Below are 24,373 nucleotides of genomic sequence, written 5' to 3' on the forward strand. Positions count from 1 at the left end.
GGTCGGTGCGCACCAACCCCTCTCGCTCTCCAGGCTTCAGCAAAAGCCTGCATTCGCCCCATAGGACGCACACACATTCCCCCTTCATTTTTGGAGGGGAAAAAAGTGTGTCCTATACCGTAAATTTTAAAATAAAACAACAATAACGAAAGAAAGAAAGAAAGAAAGAAAGAAAGAAAGAAAGAAAGAGAGAGAGAATTGAACACTGCTTCCCACAATGTTCTCACTTTTCTTTTTTTCCATTCTTCCCCTTTGGTCAAATAGGTTTAGCAAATTTTAGTAAAGATATTAATCCTATAAAACTTGCTTATAAGGTTCAGAGCACATAAATGGCATGAAAACATTCATATTGTAAACAAGGAAATAAGGAGTAGTTTTTAATGAATCTTATGTGGATTTTAGATTGTATTAGCCACCTTGAGTGTGGGATGAAGCAATGTACCAATGTTTAAAAAAAAGAAAAACCCAAATAAGTTTGCAGCTCATTTTGGGTCACATCTTCTCTCCTATACTTGTCTGCTTTACAAAGAACTTTAGCACTCAGGTAGAAAATGGCATAATTACTCTTTCTCCTCTGGTATTAAAATGGGGGGAGGGTTCTAATATGTAAGTCTAGCTAGCCAGGGAGGAGGGTTCTACTTTAGGCTAACTTTCTCTGATATGTGCTGGTTTTCTAAGCAAAGGAATGCAGGTTTATTCCTAATTTGGGGAGGAAACATATACCGTAATAGGCTGAAATGGTACAGTCGCTAGAAGGATTATATCACACACTTCAAATCAGAGAAGGCAAACCAATGAATCTAGTAAATCAGCAACAATATCCAAAATTCCACAGCTTGTCATTTTTAGTGTTTACTAAATCTTTGGTCTTTTTTGAGGGAGGGGGAGTTTCATCCTTGGACAATTAGCAAACAATTCAAGCAAAAGCAAACTTAAGTTAAATGATGTCATTTTCTTTACATAAAATAGTTGAGAGTCAAAGTAAACAGACTTGGGTCCATATAGATTGTATATTTCAGAATGTGACTTGCTAGGTGTATATTTGACTTGTGGAGGGGGACAAAGTTCCAGGTAAACAGGTGTCAATACTTGGTTTCAAAGTTCATGTCTACCTTTTCAGGAAGGGAACAGCAAGTACTTTTGACAACAAAAGTAGTGTTCAACATAGTGAAATACTAAGCTTTAACAACCTCTACCATCCACAAGTCAACATGGCTTTATTCTAGTTGGCTATTCCATACCAACAGCAGCTTGGCTCTTTTAACTTGTCAAGTACTTTGTAAGGTTTATTGCATTCACCTTCACAACAATCATATGTGATTTAATGGATGGGAAATTGAGGGTCTAGGAGTAAAGTTATGACAGAGGTAGAAAACATAGGAAATTGCCTTATAATGAGTCAGCCCATTGGTCCATCTGTCCCATTGTTGTTTACAATGACTGACAGCAGCTCTTTAGGATTTCAGACAGGAGTCTCTCCTAGACTACTTGGCAATGCCAAGGTTTGAACCTGGGAACTTCTGCATGCAAAGCAGATACTCTACCACTGAACAAAGGCCTATCCATAGATGAGATAGTGAGATTTATAATGCTATATCACCAAGGTAGGAAATGACTCAATATCTTGGTCACTTAGTTGAAATTCACAAGATTATTCAAGGGAAGTTGTGAAATTTTTTGGTAAGCTTACATCTCCCGCTATCAGTTGCATCTCTATACTAACGAAGTTCTATCCTTGAAAGCCATTGCACGCAATCATGCAAGTATGAATTCCCAAGGTAAATTGGTCGTGTGAAATGGAATTTAAATGGCCTTGTTGAAATAGAAAGTGAGCCTTTTACTGCTACTGCAAAATAACGATTAACAGTTCATAGAATGGATTCAGGTGGGTGCTTACATTTTGATGCATCTTCTATGTTCGTGTTGGCATCATCAATTCCTTTCTGTATCTCATCCAGCCAAAGGACTGAAGAATCATCATGAGATTCCTGGAGAAGGGAGAAAAGGGCACTAAAATTAATACAGTTTCTTGGATCTTAATCTGTCCAATGAAAAACCATGTTTACTAAACCTTTCTGAAATAGCAAGGTATGAGTTTGCAAGTTCTGAAAGATATGATGCCAGATGGGATGAAATGCCATGAAAAATGAAATGTTCTGTTTTGTTTTCCTGGGCGTACACACACTTAATATATCTTATTTTGAACACCATTATCCAATTTACTCTGCAGAGACAGCAGCACAGTATGTGTGCTTGTGATGCATTGTAGTCAGGATAATATCAGGTGGTATAGGGGAGTTTGCAGTGTTAAATACTTGGTTCTTGAAACTGGGAATGGAAGATTAGCTTCACATTTTCTAATTCTATTGCTAGACTGGAAACTTCACAAACTCTGGGTTGTTTGGTATGTTAATAATGTTCACTAACAGATATGTGGGTTTAAAGTTTATTCCCAGAGAAAAACATTGAATGTATTAGACTTGCACAGGAAGATGACTCAGTGCCCATGAAAGAACACTGGCTTGCAATCTCAAGATCTTTGCAATATGAAGGATGTGTGCGTGCAAACAAGTAAAACGCCACATCATCCAACTATACCACTATGAACTTTATAACACACACACACACACACACCACACAAAAAAATTCAGCTTAGGGTTTAAAATACAATTAGATTCCTATTGCATTTGGAAAATGAGGTTAACACATTTTTTAAAGCTAGATAACTTTTTGCCTTTACATAAAACAAAGCTCATTTCACCAAAATTCAGCTTCAGGAATTTGGTAAAAACTCACAACTGACATACAGGTCTGTCACCATCAAGTCTAGTTGGGTCTTCAGAGGCTTATGCACAACAGAACTGGTAGTACTCATGGTGATTTTAATTATTATTATGATGGCTTAATCTGATATGTAAACCAGGCCATAGTTTATCAATAAACCAAATTATTTGTTTCAGCTAAAGTCTCGAGTCTGTGGTCTTTTATCACTGGTTATGCGTTATTCCCAGGCCTACTGGGTTGCTAAAATGCAAATTCAAGCCCAGATTAGGCCAGTAAGTTAACACCAAGTTTTCCTCCTCTTAAATAATTGTTTTGGAAGTCCTAGAGACCGAACACCCCATTCTTCTCTCTACTTAAGGTAGTTCAAGAGTTAACTTCACTCTTGTTAAATGAAGCTAATCTCTGTGTCAGCTCAAAGCTTAAGCAGCTTCGCCTGTTTCCACATTCTGGTGTGTCACACCCTTCTCCAAAGAACAAAACAGCAAGTTTCCTCAAAATCGCTAGTACATACAGGATGAGGTCAGTTCACAGATCTGACGCTCTAAGCATTTCTTTCCCTATAAGGAGGATTAAGCAGCAACGGAGAAGGTAAAATGCATATTTTTAAAAACTGAGTTTTGATTACTGCTACAATGACATCTATACTCTTATTAATAAGTGGACTGCTCTTCATATCCTCCTGCTTATCCCAGAAAGGTAAGAAGTCTGCATTTGTGTTGTGTCTGAGTTCTTTCGACAGAAATTGACCAAGTCAAAGTCATATATGTACCTATCTTTTAATGGAATATTAAAATCTCAAATGAGGCAGATTTCTATTTCAGTGATGGTATCTTCATGGGTAAAAAGAAGTATTTAATGCTCAAGTATCTTGATGGGAGAAAACAACATATTTAATGCTTAATTTTCATTAGTAGCACTTGGCTGTAATGTGTCACTGCCTTTGATAATGTTCCCTATTATACATAGGCAATGGCAATCCATTGTGAAAACTTAACTTTTCATTATATGTTCTTTGGTTATTTGAAAATATATTAATGCATTTTCAAATACACAAACAAACAAACAACCCCCTACCCATTTTGAGGACTTTACAGAATACTAATCTAATAGCATTCCTAAAACACATTGCTAATAAAAATAACATCATCCCAAAGTTGTCTGAGTATTAACATAACTTCTATAAACAATGAAGTTCTGTATATATACAGTGGGAAACAAGTTTAGCATAACATAACGGGGATTAAGAACAAACAAAATACTTGATTATTTTGTCTGTTTCAAGTCTCTTCTCAGTCCTGCCTTCATATCTGAATAATTTCTCTATTGACAGGATGATAAATGAAGGCTGCTTGCACAGTGAACGTTTTATTGGGAACTAGAATCATTTGTTTACTCAGTTATGAGAATCCAGAAAACAGCCCTGCAGTATTTCCTGTGTTGTCTAAGTCTTTAAAGACCTGCTTTATTGTAATTTCCCCAACTTTAAACATGCACTGCAGTGTTGGGCTTTTCCAGCCTTGACAGGCAAAGTTCTTCTCACCTAATACAAAGAAAGATGTGACGTGGTTTCACAGTTACTGCAGGAAAGAGTGAAACTTGCCGGCCTCACATTAATTGGCACTCAAGCAGTTTAAGGTTGCAATCCCAAGTTTTATTTACAAAGGGAATAACTTACCTCTGGGATAGTAATTTAACTGGGATACAGAGCTCACCCCCAGGCACAGAACAAGCAGACCATGAAAGCTAATTTTGCAGGCGAAGTTTGTGTGTGTGTGTGTGTGTGTGTGTGTGTGTGTGATACCAATTCTTAGATGGCAAAGAAAAAGTTTTTTGCTTCCCAAGCTGATTTCTGAGAGCCCTTTTCTTTCCCTAAAATTAGCAACATATTTGTATCATGTATTGAATTAAATACCATCTTTTTCTCTGGGGAGCTTAAGATGATGCAAATGGTTCCCCCCTTCATTTAATCCCAACAACCCTGTGAGGTAGGTTAGGGCTGAGAGACAATGACTGGCCCAAGTACATGCTTGTTGGCTAACTGGCAATTTGAGCCCTGGACTCCCAGGTCCTAGTCTGACACTCATTATATACCGTATTTTTTGCTCTATAAGACTCACTTTTTCCCTCCTAAAAAGTAAGGGGAAATGTGTGTGCATCTTATGGAGCAAATGCAGGCTGCGCAGCTATCACAGAAGCCAGAACAGCAAGAGGGATTGATGCTTTCACTGCGCAGCGATCCCTCTTGCTGTTCTGGCTTCTGAGATACAGAATTTTTTTTTCTTGTTTTCCTCCTTCAAAAACTAGGTGTGTCTTGTGGTCTTATAGAGCGAAAAATACGGGTATATCATATTCAGGGAAACACTGTTCATTACACACACACACACACACACACACACACACCGTCTTTGAGTATAAATTACTGCAACTACCCATTTTTCTTTTTAACTTTTTTTAGACAGAGAATGTAACAACAGTAGCCTGGAATGTCAAGGTAACAAACTGCACCCCATCAGGACTTTCCATGGCGCTCCACAAGGTGCTTATGAAAAGATACCTCATTCTGCCATGGAAGGCGCAACAAGGACCAATCACAACCAAGAAAACAACTGTTCTGTGAAGAGGTCCCACGTTTCAGTACTGAAAGTACGCAACACCACGTTGGAGTACCTTACCAGCCCTCTGAGTGTAAAGCTGATTCCAGCTCTATACATAGCTGTTGTTTTAATAGGAGTGCCCGCAAATGCCTTTGTACTATGGACACTGTTTTTCAGGCTCAGGTTGGCCCGGATTGCTATATTCTACACAAACTTAGCCATTTCGGATTTTCTCTTCTGTATCATGCTGCCGTTCAAAATTTCGTATCACCTCAGAGGCAACAACTGGATATTTGGAGAACCAATGTGTCGAATCATGACTGCCATCTTCTATGGCAATATGTATTGTTCCACGCTCCTCCTCACCTGCATCAGTATCAGCCGTTATGTGGCCATTGTTTATCCATTTACTTACAGGAGTCTGCCCAAGCAGCCCTTAGCAACAGTGGCATGTGGAGCAGTATGGACAGTCGTTTTCTTATACATGCTGCCTCTGATCATAGCGAAGCAAAGCTACAATCTGGATCAACTAAATATCTTTACCTGCCACGATGTCAGCAATACCTGCGAAACTCCATCATCCTTCCAATACTATTACTTCATCTCGCTGGCAGTATTTGGATTTGTGATTCCGTTCTGTATTGTTATTTTTTGTTATGTTTCAATTATCCGAACACTCAAATCTTATGATCAGAAGTGGCTGTGGTACATCAAAATCAGTCTTCTCATCCTCAGCATTTTCGCCGTCTGCTACACACCCAGCAATGTCATACTGATCGTTCATCATGTGAATTACTATCGTAATTCTGTGGACAATTTGTATTTCTTTTACCTTATTGCTCTATGTCTAAGCAGCCTGAACAGTTGCCTCGATCCATTCCTTTACTTCATGATGTCCAAAACCAAAGACAACACCAGTGTTTCTCTCACCATGGTTAAAATACCCCGGGATGAAAAGACGTGACACGCTTCTGCTGTGATACTTGTTGAAGTTGTACATACATCATTTGTTCATAAATTTACTATTTAAGATATCTATTTTTATAATGGCAAAACTGAACAAATTCAAACTATTTTAGGGTTGCAAGGTTTAACTGATATCGCGGAGGACAAAATTTAACCGTTGGGGATATACATTAAAGCAGTGGCGTAGCGTGGGTTGTCAGCACCCGGGGCAAGGCAAGTAATTTGCGCCCCCTAACCCGTGGATTTGCGCCCCCTAACCCGTGGATTTGCGCCCCCTAACCCATGGATTTGCCCTAACCCCAGATGTTGCGCCTGGTGCGGCCCGCCCCCCCTGCACCCCCCACGCTACGCCACTGCATTAAAGACACACATCTGTTTACTTTTTAAACCTATTTTGGTTCTATTACATTACCATAATTGGGAATGAAAAAGATATCTATGGGCTTTCCCTCTAGCAATGAGCGCTAATTTAAATGTAAATTACTTTATAGTTCATTCACCATCTCAAAGAGACACCTATATGGAGGTTCTGGTATTATGTCATCTTATTCCAATTTAGCTAATTAAACGTTAATCTGCTGGTGCGCAGATTAATAAAACAAAATTATTCAACTTGTTGATCATCCCAGTGTTTCTCTTTCTAAAACAGAAAAGGCTAGCACACAAATGCATTACTTTTCCTTAATCTCAAAATATGCCTTAATTTACATGCTACATTTTAGTTGTGTCGTTGCTACTCCCCTGTGGTCATTTCCTGCACTGCATTGCTAAACCTGAACATTAAATTTATTGCCTAGAATACTATGTTTATATAAAGCAAGTCCCACTGCACTCGGTACAACTTAAATTTTGAATAAATGTTTAGTTTTTATTCATTGGCATTTGATATTGGTTCCGTTAGTTTTTTAAGGCTAATAACTCACAAATGCATCCTTTTTTGTAATACCAATATTATTATTTTAAAAGCAACTTAAAAAAGCTTGTAAACATGACAACAGATAACAGATCTGCCCTCTTTTTCCTACATTGGAAAGTGGCTTCAGAACATTATGCAACTAGCAACACTGTTTCTTGCTCAACACTGCAGAGACGGTTTCTTTAGGAAATTCAACTTCTGGCTAAATAATAACCTTCGTAAACAGAACAAAACTCTGTTTAAATTAAGTCTACACATACTTAATATCATTTTAGGTATTCTGCTACATGGCAACCAAAGACATTGTGTGATTGTGTGTGTGTGTGTGTGTGTGTGTGTGTAAGAGAGTGTTATGCAATTCTGAAAAAACTATATGCAGTTATCCTGTACTTCAGTCTTGCAATGAAGGGTGAATTGTGTTAGATTAGTCTAGTTTGCTGTGAAATATGGAGATGACTTGTGCTTGAGACGCAATCACTTCCAAAGGCCCTCTCCCTATGACTGACTGGTGAGCTGTGGACAATGAAGCAAGAAGGGCGGTGGCCAGCATGCAAGTAGCAGGAAACTCACTGTCAGCCAGACAGAACATGAATAAGACCATGTTATTAAGCTAATCTCTGCAAGTGAGGACCATGAAGAATGAACTATTTTCCACCTTCCTTGCATCTCGCAGTAGTGCCTGGCAAGTTGTTTAGGGCCTGCCTGTTACAAGCTAGCCCGCCTGGGGATGTGAAGGGAGATCTGAAGGCACACAAAAGCGTCTAAAATTCACTGTTATGGTTGCAACAATTGGAGGGCACTTTATGAAGGTGGCCCACAGACACAACTGATTCAGCATTGATGGATGAGTTTCAGTTACTGAGGCCCAAAACTTAATTTCTCTTTTCAGCTTATTCAGGTAATGCAAAATAAGTGGATGAAGACCAACAAACTGAGGCTCAATCCATCCAAAATGGAGGTGTCATTAGTTGGTGCCTTATTTTGAACAGGGTTCCACACCCTCTGAATGAACACATTGACAGTTTGGGTACTCCTTGAGCTCTCTCTGCCAGAAATTACAGGAAGCTTTGACATTCGCAAAATATGAAAGACTTTGGAGTAAAAACTACCTGGCATTTGAGGGTTTTTGCATTCTTCAGAACGTCCTGGTAATGCTGTCCATTTGCTTCTTTCACACCATGAAGTTTTGCTGTAGGGAGTAGCAGTGCTTCTACTGTTTTCGTAGGATCTCCCTGATCAATGGCTTCATTGATGTGTCCAATTGCTACAATCCCTACACAAGAACAAATGAAAAGTGTACAGAGTGTGCATAAAAAATTGCAACAACTAAGATCATACAAAAGGATTTGGCTTTTAACATGATTTCCTGAAAACCCTTATGTTTCAGAACAACCTGTTGAATAAAGCAACTGGCAACTAGCTGAGCATGCTGAAGCAGCTTTTCCTATGCAACTTATTAGTAATATAGGAGTAGAGGTGGGTAGCCTACATTGAGGAAGGCCAGTTAGAGCCCCCTGCTTCTCCATACGTTCACAGAGCATTCTATTAACCATCTGACTTCTGCACCTTGGTAATGGCCTTGGTAACAGACAAGGCACACTGAGGCTGCACAGAAGCGGTGGATATCACTGTAGTTCATATAGCCACTGGTCAGCATAGATGTTCAAGGCCTTTGTAAAGGCATAGTATAGGCTGTTGTTGATTAAGAGAAAGAGACCCATTAAATCCCATTGGAAGTGCTCCTAGTCTGGTACGATTTCTTTTTGGGTATATGGAAGACATGCTTGCTCTCTAATCTCATGCAATCTGTCTGTTCCTTGAACTGCAGTTATCCAAAGAGGCTTGGGAGGAGGGCTGAAGATAGATGTTTCTGATTTCAGTGGTCAATGTGGGTTACTCCAAAAGCCTTAAACCGAAAAATCTCTAGTGGGCAACTCTTTGTTGATCAACCATGCTGAAAGTTAGGCATCTCTCAGCAACCCATAATTGTTTTGAAATGGTGGAATGAATGAATGAATAAATGAATGTCATTCAAGAAAGAGATGATTTATAGATAACCACTACTAAACTGCTGAAGACAGAAGTGCCTGGCGTGCTCTGGTCCATGGGGTCACAAAGAGTCGGACACGACTAAACGACTAAACAACAACAACTAAACTGCACTGGATTAAATTTGTAGGCCAAACCTAGAGGGAACAACAAAACACTTACTGTCATTTTCTTCTTGAATTTGTGAATTAACCATATCAATTGCATTCTGAATATCATTCCAGCTTAAATATTCTTGTCCTTGAGATGACGCTTCTAATTTAATAGACATCAAGGTATCAGCATAACTGTAGAAAGAGAATTAGAATCTTATCACAATATACAATTAAAATCTTATGCATTTAAGAGTTGTTCTGGCCTAATGCTATATACTGTATACACTTTACTATAGTTAAAAGAAGACTAGCTGAATGCATAGTTTTACACACCTATCAGTGGGTGGAAGCAAACAGAACATGCACCTCTCCTCACAAATACATGCAGCAGTTTGCAATCAGCTAGCATTCTTGTAATTTCCTACCCAGTAAGCATTCAGTAATATGAAAGCAGCCCTGTCTAGAATGGAAGCTTTTACCGCTGCAAGTTCTCTTCTTCCAGGTTATTAAAGCCAACACATGGGTTGCTGAGATGAGTCTTTGCCGCCGCTACATCCTTGCTTTCCAAAGCCTGGTTTAGCAGCACCACCGCTGATAGCATTTCAACAGCAATAGAAAGTTCATCATGAGCCAAGTATTTCTGAAAAGAATATATTCTGATCAGCAAAGAAATAAAGCAGCTAGCAACCAGTTAAAAAAGAACTATAGCTTAAATTCAGTTTTTTAAGATTTTTGAACGGTTAGAAAAGTCTACTCTTAAGTAACTGTTGAGGGAAGGATTATTAACTAGCACAAGACCTCATTGCAACTCAGTCACATTAAGTCATGGGAGAATTTTACTGATCTACATCAATAAGACACTAAGGAAAACCAATGCTTTGTCAGCCATATTCCATGCACTACTGCTCTCTTTTTCTTCTTTGCTTTTGTCATTCTCTCCTTCCATTCTTCCCCCTCTTCTACTTCCCTTTTCCTATTAAGATATTAAAGTATGCAATCAACTGATTCCGTCTTACCGCAGCATTCTGTTGCTGAAGATTGAAGAGTTCAGTCTGATAGACATTAGCAGCAGATGGGTAAACATCACACAACTGAGCCTCGGGTTTCATTAGAGCAGCAATTGTCTTACTGGGGTCACAGTTACGAATTGCAGCGTTGATACTGTCAACTGCTATAAGTTCTAGGGGCAAGAGGAAAAACGACATCAGAAGTCCCCACACATCTGCTTTGTTTAATACTGTGTACCTTATATTCCTAGTGATACCACTGTCCAAGAAAGCAACTCAGACCAGTTTTGCCACTCAAGGGGAACTTCACTCCAGACCACGAGTAGAAATGTCAACTTACTGAGGAGAAAAAACCTGCAAAGAAAGTGTGCTCAGAATAGTGCAAATGTTTAATTTATGCTTGATATTTAATTTACATGCCTTGTTTGAATTACTTTTTTTTTGGGGGGGTGTTAATTTAAAAAAGATTACAGTGACTGGTAAAAGCACAGCACTTTGAGTGAATGGGCAGATATGATTATAAAGCAAGGGGAGATGTGCCCACACTGAACCGAGACATATTTCTTTCCACCTTTCTTTCAAATGAAAGAAAAGAAAATCTTATTATGATTTTGCCAGGTATTAAGGCCAGACTAGAAATCCCTGATACTACAAAACTGTTCAGATGCACCTATGTACACAAGCCTGTTGTTGAAAGAAAATGGAAAGCAATTTAGAGGCTGAGGTTCTACCTGTTTACAGGCTTTCCCATGCACACAAGGATGGGCTAGAACAGGGCACCTGCCCTTAAGTCTAATGGACAGCAGTAAGTCTAATACTGTAATGAAGTATATGACATATGCATAACTTTTCAGGGCCTTTTCAGTGGTGCGTTCCAACTCTTGAATATCTTCCCAAGAAGGTACAATTGATGCCAACAGGACATGCTTTTCAGCACCAGGTTACAACATTTTTATTTTCTCAGGCATTTTTCAAGGGTTGTGTAAAAGGTTTTGAATTATTTGGGGCAAGAATATCTGGGTTCGCTGTTATCTGAGCTGTTGTGTATGTATGCCTTGCCAAACCTGCAGCTGCACTGGCACAAAATGACTGGACTGGAACTCTGTAATGCCTGTTGTAAATACCTGAAGTGAATATACCCAAGAATGTATCTAAACTGGAATAATTGATCTTTACTACCTTGATAAAAGATTTAACAACTAAGCTCAAGAATTGGTCAAAACTAACATTCTTAAAGTTGGGTAGAGTTTCTATAACAAGTATTACTGTGATATTACTGTGCCTTCTTTACTTATTCAGAGTTTTACTTATACAAAGCATACCCATCTCTTTCATGTTAATAATCTACTAAACTGTATTCATGCAAACAAGAGGCATTGGCTACCTCAAGAAAGAAGGGGGTATAGTGATAACTAACCTGAAGTGGTATAAAGACTCTGCTCACTTACACAATCGCTTTTTGATTTTACAAGGCTCAGACCAGGTCCAATAGTTAACATTGGTGGATGACAGAAGTCAAGACTTTATGAGTTTACTCCCTTATCAAAATGGACAACAAGACACTAGAAGACATCATCTGCCCAGCTAGATTATATGGAATTAACCCCTGTATTCAATTAACAGAATAATTTACTTTTGAATAAACACTTTATGAAGAATGCAAGTACTCCACATAGTGAAGCAATACACTTTTTAAAAATTGCCCAAGTTGGAAGAAACCCCAAACAGAGATCCCTATACATATCCCAACTGAAATAAAAAATGCACTGTCCCATTTTCTGTGAATGCATAGCAAGCAAAGGACGATTAGTCTGTTGAATTAAAATGAAATGATAAAGAGCGAAAAGAAGACTTAAGCCACAGAAAGCATGAGATGAAAATGAATTTCAAGCTTAATACTCCCAAAGATGAAGAAGAATGCTAAAACTTCAGGAATACAAGAAAAGCAACAGATAGAAATGCACCTGCAAATTTAGAACCCCCTTAACTTAAGAACCAATTGTGAATGTGTGAGGTTTTAAAATTCTTGTTCGTGCACACAAAATATGTGAGCCAGGCATAAGCAAACTCCATTCGAAAGACCAGACAGTGTACTTAATACATTGACTGAATAACTGTGACAAGAGTAAGAATGCCATCTTAGAAGAGAATATTAATGACTCTGTAATGCTGACACCTCCAAAAAAGTGACAAAATAAACCTTGAAGAAACCATGATTCTAGTAATTGCCATAGTTGTCCAGCCTTAAGGTTAACCATGTGATGAAGATACAAGAGAAAATTAAGAACAATTTACTCACTAAATTTACGAAAGTCTGCTTCCTCATTGGCAACACTAACTTCGTTCTGTATCTCACTTTTGTCGAACATAATTGGAACCCCCGCTATCTAACGTATTAGGGAGAAAAAGATTTTCATTATATATTTCTAAATCAAAAGAAAAATGAGTAATCTGTACAATGACTCATTTTGAACTGGTGTGTTAGTTTTCTATGGAATGGGAAGTTTTATCTCCTCCAAGTGCTTTCATTAAGCAACAGTTCACAAGTATTTATTAGAAAAGTCAGCTCTGTGGGCTTCCAAAGACTTGTTGTTTTTTCAAATTAAGATTGAATTTTTTTTTCTGTTATAGATGAAAAAGCACATGGTGCGTTGCCATTGTGTGTTTGTGTGAGTGTGTGTGTATTTGAAAGCTTCTCTCTGCTATTCATAAGAGAGCCACAGGTAATGTTGAAATCGTATAATAATAATAATTTATTATTTATACCCTGCCCATCTGGCTGGGTTTCCCCAGCCACTCTGGGCGGCTTCCAACAAAACACTAAAATACAATAACCTATTAAACATTAAAAGCTTCCCTAAACAGGGCTGCCTTTAGATGTCTTCTAAAAGTTTGGTAGTTATTTTTCTCTTTGACATCTGGTGGGAGGGCGTTCCAGAAGGGCAGGCGCCACTACCGAGAAGGCCCTCTGCCTGGTTCCCTGTAACTTAGCTTCTCACAATGAGGGAACTGCCAGAAGGCCCTCGGCGCTGGACCTCAGCGTCCGGGCAGAACGATGGGGGTGGAGACGCTCCTTCAGGTATACCGAGGCCGTATTTTAAAATTAAAGAGGTTAAGGCAAACTCAGGTGTCACACTTAGGTGTTACATTCAGTTACCTGCATCCTCTGCTCTTTAGAGTCAATTAACTGTGCTAGATACCATGAGGAATTTTGTGGCAGAACTTCAAGCAGGCTCAGTGCAGAGTTCGTCAAGCCTGCCATCAGTGCCCCTTCATCTTGCCTGTCAATAGCCTTGTTCACTTGGGTTAAAGCCACGTGAACTGAAAGGAAAACAATGCTTACAGACAGCAGAATATTTTGAACGAGTTTCATTCTCAAAGCCCTCTCTCACACCATTTCCCAATGAAACACACATCAAAGTGTGACGGACGCTTCAGAACTAAAACTTTCTTAATTCTAAGGACCCGGGGCTAAAATGCAGCTTGTAAGAGGGGGTCAAAATTTACAGTATTTTGCAGCTAGCAGAAGAGAGAGAAAAGCAGATAAAAGTAGTTATGCATCAATTATCAAGTCTGCTGTTATTAAGAATGCAAAGGCCAAGGAAGTGTATCCTCACTCAAGTTTGTAATACAATAGCAAGCCGCGTTCCAGAGAATTGCACATTACTGCAGATGCACTAATATATGTAAGATTTAAAAATGAAAGGAACTGTGAAATAAAATTAAATATTCTGATATTTCCCACTGGAATTAAAGCCAAATACACAACTCTTAAATTTTTGGGACTCTGGGAAGATTACTCACTGTTGACCTTATTGATGTTTCCCTGTATCTCAGCTTGTGTTAGCAACTCTTCATACACATCTCTTTCTTCCTCCAAAATTGAGCCATTCTGAAAGCAACAATACCGTTACTGAACAAAGGCCAACGTCCACTCCTGATTTCAAGGTGGGTGGTGTTTGTGTAAACACACAGAAATTTCACAGTGTGGGTTGGGGGACTTGTAAGGGCCATTATTGATGCAAAATGAAACTGTGCAAAAGCAGCTAAATTAGAAATCCCTCTTTAAAATATAGCAATATCACCAACATGAGAAAAATGAGTGCTGTATGCCTTTACTTTCTAACAATTTACAAGCTGTAGTATGCTTACCCACCAATTGTTTATAAACAGTAGTCACTCAGAATGCGAGTAGGAATTGTATGTGGGTTGAACAAAGACCTAAGGAGGAAGAATGCATCACCCCAAACTTGGCACAACTGTTTCTTTTTTTAATTCCAGGCTCTAGATGCTTAAATAAACTGAAGGAGAGGGAGAAACATGAGTCACAGTCCAGCTCCCTTGCCAGAACCAGGAATTCTATTCCAAAGTCATCCATGTCTAATTACTTCCTAATGACCTGGATATGACCTCAAAAGGTCACTCAACCATTCCCCCTCTTGCATTCTCAATGTTTATTAACCTTCATTTGTTAGGAATTTCAATGGCATTATTGTCACAAGATGACATGAATTGAAGAGGAGCACTGCATGAACAAATGCTTTGCTAGTAACAAGCCAATTTGTCACTGCAAGGTTTTACAAGCCTGGAGTTTTAGTACTGTCATATAAATGCATAAGGGTACTTTAACTGTTCTGTAGTAACTCACATTCCATTGAAACAAGTATAATAAAACGCTGCATTCTAAGTGGCTTATATATTGGTTTTTAGAACCAGAACATTTTGACAAATATTCTGAAATGATGTTCTGTCAATCACAGAGGGTCCAAATAAATATTGTATTTCCTAGATTGTCATGAGCAGATGGAACATACACAACTCATTATTACATGGCCATGAGTAACTTCAAGGTATCTGCCATTGTGTGCTATTTGGTTTGATTTATGGAGTATTGGTGCTTAATCATGCACCATGCTATTTTATGTAAATAAAACTAACTGAAATTGAATTCATATCCAGTTTGAAAAGAGTATTAGAATATTCCATTAGAGTACCTTCAGTCTTGCATTCTCTTCTTTTCTCTTTTTAGCTTCTGATAGTTCCTTCTGATACGCATGGGCAAGATTATCGTCCACGTTAACTAACATAGCATTGGGATTTTTCAGTGTTTTGATAGTTTGATCTGCTACTCCTTTCTCAATAGCTTCATTAATTGCAATTACTGCAGCATGCACTGAAAAGAATAAGAGTCCAGCATTTAAAAATAGGAAATGATTGCCAGAATTAAAATTAAATCTGAGTTTGCCTAATCTTCAGGAATCCCCAATGCTTTTAAGCCAAGGGCACATCTGGAAATCTAAGCAATTGACATGGCATCACAAAATATCCATTTCATCAGAGGAAAACTGGTGATACTAAGAAGACCCCTTGCAGGCAAAACACCTATAGGTACAACACCCACCCACCCTCCAAAAGAGCTAGCAAACCAGATAAAGGTAAAGGTAAAGGTACCCCTGCCCGTACGGGCCAGTCGTGTCCGACTCTAGGGTTGCGTGCTCATCTCGCTTAAGAGGCCGGGAGCCAGCGCTGTCCGGAGACACTTCTGGGTCACGTGGCCAGCGTGACAAAGCTGCATCTGGCGAGCCAGCACCAGCGCAGCACACGGAAACGCCGTTTACCTTCCCGCTATAAAGCGGTCCCTATTTATCTACTTGCACTTAAGAGTGCTTTCGAACTGCTAGGTGGGCAGGAGCTGGGACCGAATGACGGGAGCTCACCCCGCCGTGGGGATTCGAACCGCCGACCATACGATCAGCAAGACCTAGGCACTGAGGTTTTACCCACAGCGCCACCTGTGTCCCAGCGCCACCCGCGTCCTGCAAACCAGATAGCTTCTGCCAAATAACCTCACTTACAAACAAACAAACAAATATTATTAGGGGCATGGAGCCATAGAGCACTGTAGCTCTATGTAGCTCCAAGGGAGTCACATTGGTGACCCCAGGCAATTAGAATGAATCATTATTAAATGTTTTTTTAAAAGCATTGTCATTATCACTTTTTTACACACCTACATACAATTACAAATATACATGGTATAGCTTTCTAGAAGAGAGCCACTGAGCAGAAAGTAAAGCACTGTAAAAACCAGTGCTCTTTTATTGGCAACATCCTTAATTTCAATTTAGCATACCTTCAACTAAGGCTAGGTACACATTAGTGGCTTAAAACAGAGTGAAGTTGTGAACTTGCATCTGCATGTTGCTGCTCACACTAGAAAGAGTGCAGGGGGATCTTTTCACCCCTGCACACTACCTGCTTGGTTTCCCCAAACCTGAAACCGCCTCCCCAACTCCCATTCATGAAGCTGTCATCTGCAAATGCACACACAAAGGCTGTCGCAATGTACACACCCCACTTTAAATGTGAAGTTTTCAAAACAGCTGGAAGCTGGTTTGAGGGAAAACAAATAAAACAGCAGTATTTCTCAAGATACTCCAGGACAGATATGGGTTATGACTAACGTCATCTGCACACAGCTTCAAACACCACACTGAATGATAACATGTACACATAGCTTAAGTCTACTTTGGATTCTGGCCAAAATACAATCCTACACTTATCTACTCCGAAGTATATCTAATTATATATAGGACTGCTGTCTCAGTGTACAAGAATCTACTAAATAGTCAAAGCAAAGGCACAGTTCTCCAGATGTTGTTTTTCAGCTTCCATAAGGTTTAGGCAGCATAGGCAACTGGTCAGGGATGATGAGAGCTGTATCCCAGCAACATCTGTAGCCACAGTTAGCCACCTGACTGGAGCTGAAGATTATGTTAGTGGAAATACACACCAATCCAACACCAGAACAGATTCATACATGTCTGTCTAGTGCAGGGATGGGAACTTGTAGCCCTTCAGATGAAGTTGACCTACAACTGCCATGACCTTTGGTCACTGGGCCATGCTGGCTTGGGCTGATGGAAGGTACGTCCAACATCTAGTGGGCTACTGGTTCCCCACCCCACACTTAGAGACTATCATAGATTTTAAAAATAAAATACAAGGACAACAAACTTGTAAAATAAAAACGTAGTGCTAACTTATTTTAGAGGGCATAAAAGTTATTTTCAGCATTATGAAGTCAAGTTGGCCATTTGAAGCTGTAGCAGGCCAATCACCAATTCAGACGAGCTGTCCATAAATGCCTCGTGTTTACAAATATTGACTCCTAGAAGGGTTTTTAGCTGGCCCTTGGACCTGCAGAAGGGGACATATGTATTTGCTATGTATCTAAACTCTTACATGGATAGTTTGTTTGTTTTTGATCACAAACCGACAGTGTGGGGCCCAATGAACTGGATTATGCTCCTAACCTCTCTCTCTCTCTCTCTCTCTCTCTCTCTCTCTCTCTCTCTCTCTCTCCCTTTTAACCCCTTACCTCCTGCAATTCTCTTGATCCAAATCAGAGAGCCTTAATTTGTGTAGGGGGAGAACCATTCACCACCCCACCTTGATTTGGATCAGGACAGAGAAGGTCAAGGTTAAAAACCTTTCCATCCCCTGCTAACAACAGGAACAAACTAGACAACGCCTTCACTACATGAAAAGATGTCTGTGTACTCAATACTGTATTTTTTTTCTTTAAAGTTCAAGGCAGAGGAATTGATTTTAAAATACCTTACACCATAGATTTTTTTTAAAAAAGATTTCTTTACTAATTAGTTTCCAAATGATATCTGAAGTTAAAGCAACTTTAAAACATGTTACCATATCTGAGATTATATGTCAGCATGTTCTTACATAACGCTTTGATTAGGGCTCACTTACACGCAGCTTCATCCACCGAAAGCTCACTGGCCAGGATGCCTCCAATTTTACTAAATGACGGCATCTGTATACCATATTTCTCCAATTCCTTCCGCATGTTATTGATTTCTTCCTCTAATTACGAAGGGAGAAAAATGGGAGAAGGCATCAACAAACCTAATTAGGCTTTCTTAGATGATAAAACATACACAATAATAATGCTTGGGGTAGGGTGGGGGCTGTGGCTTTTAACATCATTATGCTTCCAATTCTGCATAGCCTTTTCCTCCCGCCTGAGAAAAATCACAGGCTGGGAGAAAATAAATACAAGGATTTTGTTAACCAGCATCTTTTAATAAAGTAGAAGCACATTTTTCACATAGCTACTCTACACCCACTTCAGCATAAAAACATGGAGAATGCTGGGGGAGTAGAGCATGGGGTTTGAATACAATAAAATATTTTCAAAGATTAAAGTACCTGTAAAGTCTACTTTCCCCAGTAAATCTTGGATCTGCGGAGCAACTCCTAGTTTAAACAGGTAAAGGCTGCAAAAGAAAAAGGAAAATTATGTGTTATATCACAAGACTTTTTTTTATTTATTTAGGGTTGACACATGTCTGGAATTTCCTGGACATGTCCGGGATTCAAACGCCTAAATTAGCATCCGGGACAGAATTTTGAAAAAAATCGGCAAAATGTCCAGGTTTTTGACAACAGAACCAGAAAGTGTGTGTTTGAGTATCACAACTTTGAGGTTGATTTCCCCCCAAAAAAACTCAACAACAAAGCTCTGGATTTTTACTTCTTGAAATATGGCGACCCTAATTTATTTCATAAAATTTATATACTGATTGGTTGTAAGAAAAGAACTCAAAGCGGTTCAATTTTATTATGAGCATTATTATTCCTATTAGGATCTGATGAAGTACATTCAGCCTACAAAAAGTTCATGCCACAGGACTCTCTGTTGCTTCTGTTACGACAGACATGACTACGGTATTCTCCATTGTAATAAATGTAACCTGTTTTCCTCTGAAAACAGTATTTTAAGTAACACTTTTGCCAACTTTGGGATTCCCATCATCAAGCAAATACTGAATAAAACTGAAATATACTCAGAGTCGCAAAGTGATTTCATGCTCTTTATTCAGCTCATAGTGGTGAGGAGGAATGAATCAAAGTCCCCTCAAAGTATCTGCTTTATATACGTTATTTACACAATGGGCTGCACATGATTGGCTAGAATCATAGAATCATAGAATCATAGAGTTGGAAGAGACCACAAGGGCCATCGAGTCCAACCCCCTGCCAAGCAGGAAACACCATCAGAGCACTCCTGACATATGGTTGTCAAGCCTCTGCTTAAAGACCTCCAAAGAAGGAGACTCCACCACACTCCTTGGCAGCAAATTCCACTGTCGAACAGCTCTTACTGTCAGGAAGTTCTTCCTAATGTTTAGGTGGAATCTTCTTTCTTGTAGTTTGGATCCATTGCTCCGTGTCCGCTTCTCTGGAGCAGCAGAAAACAACCTTTCTCCCTCCTCTATGTGACATCCTTTTATATATTTGAACATGGCTATCATATCACCCCTTAACCTCCTCTTCTCCAGGCTAAACATGCCCAGCTCCCTTAGCCGTTCCTCATAAGGCATCGTTTCCAGGCCTTTGACCATTTTGGTTGCCCTCCTCTGGACACGTTCCAGTTTGTCAGTGTCCTTCTTGAACTGTGGTGCCCAGAACTGGACACAGTACTCCAGGTGAGGTCTGACCAGAGCAGAATACAGTGGCACTATTACTTCCCTTGATCTAGATGCTATACTCCTATTGATGCAGCCCAGAATTGCATTGGCTTTTTTAGCTGCCGCGTCACACTGTTGGCTCATGTCAAGTTTGTGGTCAACCAAGACTCCTAGATCCTTTTCACATGTACTGCTCTCAAGCCAGGTGTCACCCATCTTGTATTTGTGCCTCTCATTTTTTTTGCCCAAGTGCAATACTTTACATTTCTCCCTGTTAAAATTCATCTTGTTTGTTTTGGCCCAGTTCTCTAATCTGTCAAGGTCGTTTTGAAGTGTGATCCTGTCCTCTGGGGTGTTAGCCACCCCTCCCAGTTTGGTGAATTCCAGAATTCCAGAATTCTACTGTAAGCCAATCAGGTTGTGGATTCACTTCTATCTGGAGCATGATTGGGTGGTTCCTGCCAACCAATCATACTGCTGCATTGTTCTAGGACCAATCAGACTGCTGCATTCTGAATCCTATTGTTCTAGGACCAATCAGACTGCTGCCTTTTGGATCCTATTGTTCTAGGACCAATCAGACTGCTGCAGTTTGGATCCTATTCAACTCAGTACATAACAAAAACACTAGGTTAGTAATCAAAGAAACACATTTTGGTTTCCCCCCAAAACTTAAATATATGTTTTGTTTTTTAAATAAGAAAGGGTCCTTAAATATTTCCACCTTTAAAATCAACTTACTTTTCATTAAATACTCAAATGTTCTTAAGTATCTGAAAGGAAGTAAAAAAAAAATACACAAAGACAATCCTAGAACCCCTAATTTTGTTTCAGAGTTGTTTGAAATGTCTGTATTAATACCATTCCAAAATGTGTATAGTGAAACCATCTGGACAACAGCTGAACAAATTCACATCTTTATTCATGTCTTCCTGCCATGTGAAATTAACAACTGTTAAGGATTTGGGGAATTTATTAAGATTACACAAGGGACTAATCAAAGTTGTTATTAGAAGTCATAGTCAAAGCAGCTCAAACCTATTTAGACAGCATAATCAGTGGTCTGGGCACTTTTTAGATCTAAAAAGAATGGTGAGATCCCACTTGGGGAAACTTAATGTTTCAAAACTTGGGCTAGCATGATTCAGCAAAGAAAAGGCAAGAATTAAAAGACTGTGAGCTAAAACAGTCTCACACACTGAACTTGATTTAGACTTTAGGTGCTAGACGTCAGAAAGGCAACAGGGGAAATGCTAGAAGTTTGTAAAAGTTGACATTTTAACAAATGGCTTGAAAATATGTTATAATAATAAAGTTTTTTTCCAAGGGTGAGAGTTCCCAGAACTGATATCAGACCTAAAGAATTAGCAGCTAGTGGTATAGGCAAGTTTCCTAAGTTTCACTGCCTTCTTCTGACGACAAATCCCCATCTTACCCTACTTGGTTTAGATTTTTTAAAAAGCAGCATTAAGCCTTCAGTAACTATTTCCCTTTATTAGATGCTGTTCCAAGATTTCTGTAACAACTCCATTTAAACTTCCTGGGATTAAGAAGAAGCCTACAAACTGTTTTCAAGTTGGCACTAATGCAATGTTTCATTGACACAACTAGTCACTAATACACCAATGATACCTTGATATGACAACTACAGTTTCCCTGGAGTGGCATATTCCCCACTGCCCAGAGATCATTTGTGAGAATACTATTTACCACTAGATGGCAATAGAATTTTGTTTTTAAGTTTACAAGGGACATGTTCATCTTAATATTACTACAAATGCTTTGAGGTTATAATGACTAAACCAAGAAACTTTATTTAACATGCTCCTTTCCTCAGTGTATAATATGAGGCGTTATTAACATGGATTGCTGTATTTGATGTTGTGCTAACAAACATTTTAAAACACCTGTACCTGAGCTGAGAATTTTAAGAACACACCCAAACTTGGTATGGGCAAAATCAAACTGCTTAAAAAACAAATATTAACTGTGAAGCCATAGAAATAAGAATTAAATTAAATCTAATTACAAGCCAAGAACATGGAACAAAGAACTATTAGAAGGCATTTGGATTTTAAGGGAAAATATATTTCAGTGTACAGTGCACAGGGTATACATGTGAAAGGAAGACTAAAATATCGTATTTACTTGAGTCTAATGTGCCATCGAATGTAATGCGCATCCATTTTTTTGCAGCATAATTTGGCAAAAAAGGTGCATATTAGATTCTAGTAAATACGGTATGCTTTCAGCAAACAACTCAATTCTGATTATGAAAGGTGTTCTACATTATATATGACGAAGAAGAAGAAGTACTTAAAATCCACAGACAAACAAGCTATCAACAGAAGCCAGAAAAGTTAAATATGACATCTTCTTCTAAAGATTTTCATTGACCAGCAAGAGGCAGATTTAGAGAAGTGCAACCAGTTCGCCTGGACTGGTTACTGAGCTGAGAGGGAGCCACAGGGGCCACTGCAACAACGCCAGACAACGGAAGGTGAGAGGTGGAGGGACAAATCTTGGCGTCGCACAAAATGCCGCTGAAATTTTAAAGCCCCAAATCAGACTCTGAGACCAGAGCATTATGGCAGTCAAGATAGGAGCTTCCTGTTAAGTTCCACATTATATGACATTATAATTAAATAGTAGCATCAGATGTTCAAATCTGAATGCAAGTCGCTCTCTTATTCACTGTGGGACAGTAGCATAATGCTACAGGAATTCACATATGAAGCGATGAGCTACTGTTCTAACCCTGCGGAAAGCCATCTAATTAGACTTTAATTTGATTTTGACCTGTCTTTAGGAGGTAATCTAATTATTGTTTGATTTTATACTAATGTTTACATATCTGATGTTAGCCGCCCTGAGCCCGACTTCAGCCGGGGAGGGCGGGATATAAACAAAAGTTTTTTATTATTATTATTATTATTATTATTATTATTATTAGCAATAATACAATGGGGAATATCCAGTGCTGCGTGTCTGTGAGTGGGATGGACTTCTCACAAGTGGAATGGGCCTGCAGTTCACCATATACCCTCCCCATCTGCTCCAGAGGTTGGGGGAGGGGAATGCAGACAACTGCAGTGAGAAGTCCTGTTGTACAAGTGGAAGTCTGCTTGAATAGCATTAAGATATTGCCCAGTATTTCTGCTGTTGGCAAGGAAACCAGATCTGGAAGAAACTGGGGCCTTGCGTATTCATCTCCTTGTAAGTGTAACAGCAAATGGCGCCTCACATGTGCAACAAGCAACAACAGACAACACTGAAGAGTTTTCACATGATTTCAAAATGCAATCATCTTCCTGAGGAGAAAGTCCATTCATTCAACTGACATTCAGCTACCTACACAACTGCATAAACTGCACGTTAAACAAACTGAACCTAAGCACATGTACCTGGGACTGGGTGCCTTTGAGATTTAAACTTCTTTCTTTCAAGTAGTATCATAAAGCTAAATCACATTTTCTGCTGCACTTGATGGCTCAGATTGCATCCTAAACAAGGCACAGCTAATTAGGCGAGGTAAAAACCCGAAAGGCCATAATACTGCACAACAGAGTTAATATATATATAATATATGGGATATGCACTGCTGAATGTGAAAGGCTCTGTGCAGATGTTTATTATGGCAGTCAAACCATTGATTAAGCCATCTTCAGTACTCCAGCAGATATAAACATCTGAAAGCTTTGCTCTGTTCAGTATTCAGCAGAACATCTGAACAATTGTGACATCATTGGAATGGAACTCAGCAAACCATTCCTTCGTAAGCTACTTAACATTAAGAGTCCCATGTGTGACCACTTCAGGAAACAGTTTCAAACTCGAATCTAAACACACTAACAACATCACTTTAGAATAGTATCACCCTCACAGCTTGTATATATATATAATACTTGTTTGGCACTGTAAAAAGGTCCTTCATTTAAGAAACATTTAAAAATGCTTCTTATTTGTTTATTGTGTGGAGCACCATGGCTTATATGAGTAAGCAAGACAATGAACAAAAACTAGAAAACATTTAGAGTTCATCTAAAATTGAATTTCCAGTGCTTTTCAGGAAAATAGGTTCACTATTTACTTTTCTCTTTTAAATCAGGCCATTAAAATAATGTACCCCCAAGCCACCTTTATAATTCTGAAATTGTAAAAAAAAAATGGGGAGGCTTCCATAATAGCGAGCCAAGAGTGAAAATATGAAGATTAACATTCTGCTTGCGAATGGGACGCTAGAGGCATTACTGGAGAAAATTAGAAAAAGTTACAATTAGGTTTTTGAGTTTCTAAAGGCTGGACACCACTTGCTTTCCAATATTTATGGCCTGTAAATAATTATCACACAGAGATACTTCCTAACACACGAACATAAGAGCACTGAAGGATCAGGCCAAGGGCCCATCCAGTCAAGCATTCTGTTCTCACAGTGCCCTCCCAGAAGTCTGTGGGAAAGCTGAAAGCAGGA

At 39.1% G+C, this 24,373-nt stretch overlaps 2 protein-coding genes across 5 annotated transcripts in view; one reads left to right on the plus strand and one right to left on the minus strand.

Annotated features, from left to right (window-relative positions):
- The window catches only part of IQGAP2 (IQ motif containing GTPase activating protein 2), a 130,189-nt gene that overhangs the window by 28,636 nt on the left and 77,180 nt on the right, over positions 1–24,373 (minus strand). The window contains exons 1-12 of one of the 4 annotated variants that reach the window (XM_083577345.1): positions 23,307–23,611; positions 18,641–18,708; positions 18,182–18,295; positions 15,406–15,584; positions 14,216–14,303; positions 13,569–13,732; positions 12,711–12,798; positions 10,421–10,584; positions 9,884–10,044; positions 9,472–9,596; positions 8,370–8,533; positions 1,898–1,988 (exon numbers count right to left, since the gene is read on the minus strand). In XM_083577345.1, coding sequence (XP_083433471.1) covers positions 1,898–1,988; positions 8,370–8,533; positions 9,472–9,596; positions 9,884–10,044; positions 10,421–10,584; positions 12,711–12,798; positions 13,569–13,732; positions 14,216–14,303; positions 15,406–15,584; positions 18,182–18,278 — 1,321 coding nt within the window. In that variant the 5' untranslated portion in view covers positions 18,279–18,295; positions 18,641–18,708; positions 23,307–23,611. Of the gene's footprint in view, positions 1–1,897; positions 1,989–8,369; positions 8,534–9,471; positions 9,597–9,883; positions 10,045–10,420; positions 10,585–12,710; positions 12,799–13,568; positions 13,733–14,215; positions 14,304–15,405; positions 15,585–18,181; positions 18,296–18,640; positions 18,709–23,306; positions 23,636–24,373 lie in introns of those variants that run through there. The other 3 variants (XM_083577343.1, XM_083577346.1, XM_083577344.1) reach the window with 3 other exon arrangements.
- On the plus strand, positions 1,986–7,230 carry F2RL2 (coagulation factor II thrombin receptor like 2). The gene is made up of 3 exons (XM_083577440.1): positions 1,986–3,480; positions 5,240–6,522; positions 6,709–7,230. Exons 1-2 carry the CDS (start codon positions 3,417–3,419, stop codon positions 6,340–6,342), a joined length of 1,167 nt encoding a protein of 388 aa, XP_083433566.1. The 5' UTR covers positions 1,986–3,416; the 3' UTR covers positions 6,343–6,522; positions 6,709–7,230.

The sequence above is a fragment of the Podarcis filfolensis genome (assembly GCF_964270895.1).
Source record: "Podarcis filfolensis genome assembly, chromosome: 11".
NCBI classification, from domain to species: Eukaryota; Metazoa; Chordata; class Lepidosauria; order Squamata; family Lacertidae; genus Podarcis; species Podarcis filfolensis.

What these genes read in the sequence shown, in the direction of transcription:
- F2RL2 (XM_083577440.1), top strand. Translation starts at nt 3,417, where the DNA reads ATGACATCTATACTCTTATTAATAAGTGGACTGCTCTTCATATCCTCC. An exon ending in CTCCTGCTTATCCCAGAAAG is followed by an intron (nt 3,481 to 5,239) that starts GTAAGAAGTCTG and finishes AACTTTTTTTAG; the next exon opens with ACAGAGAATGTAACAACAGT.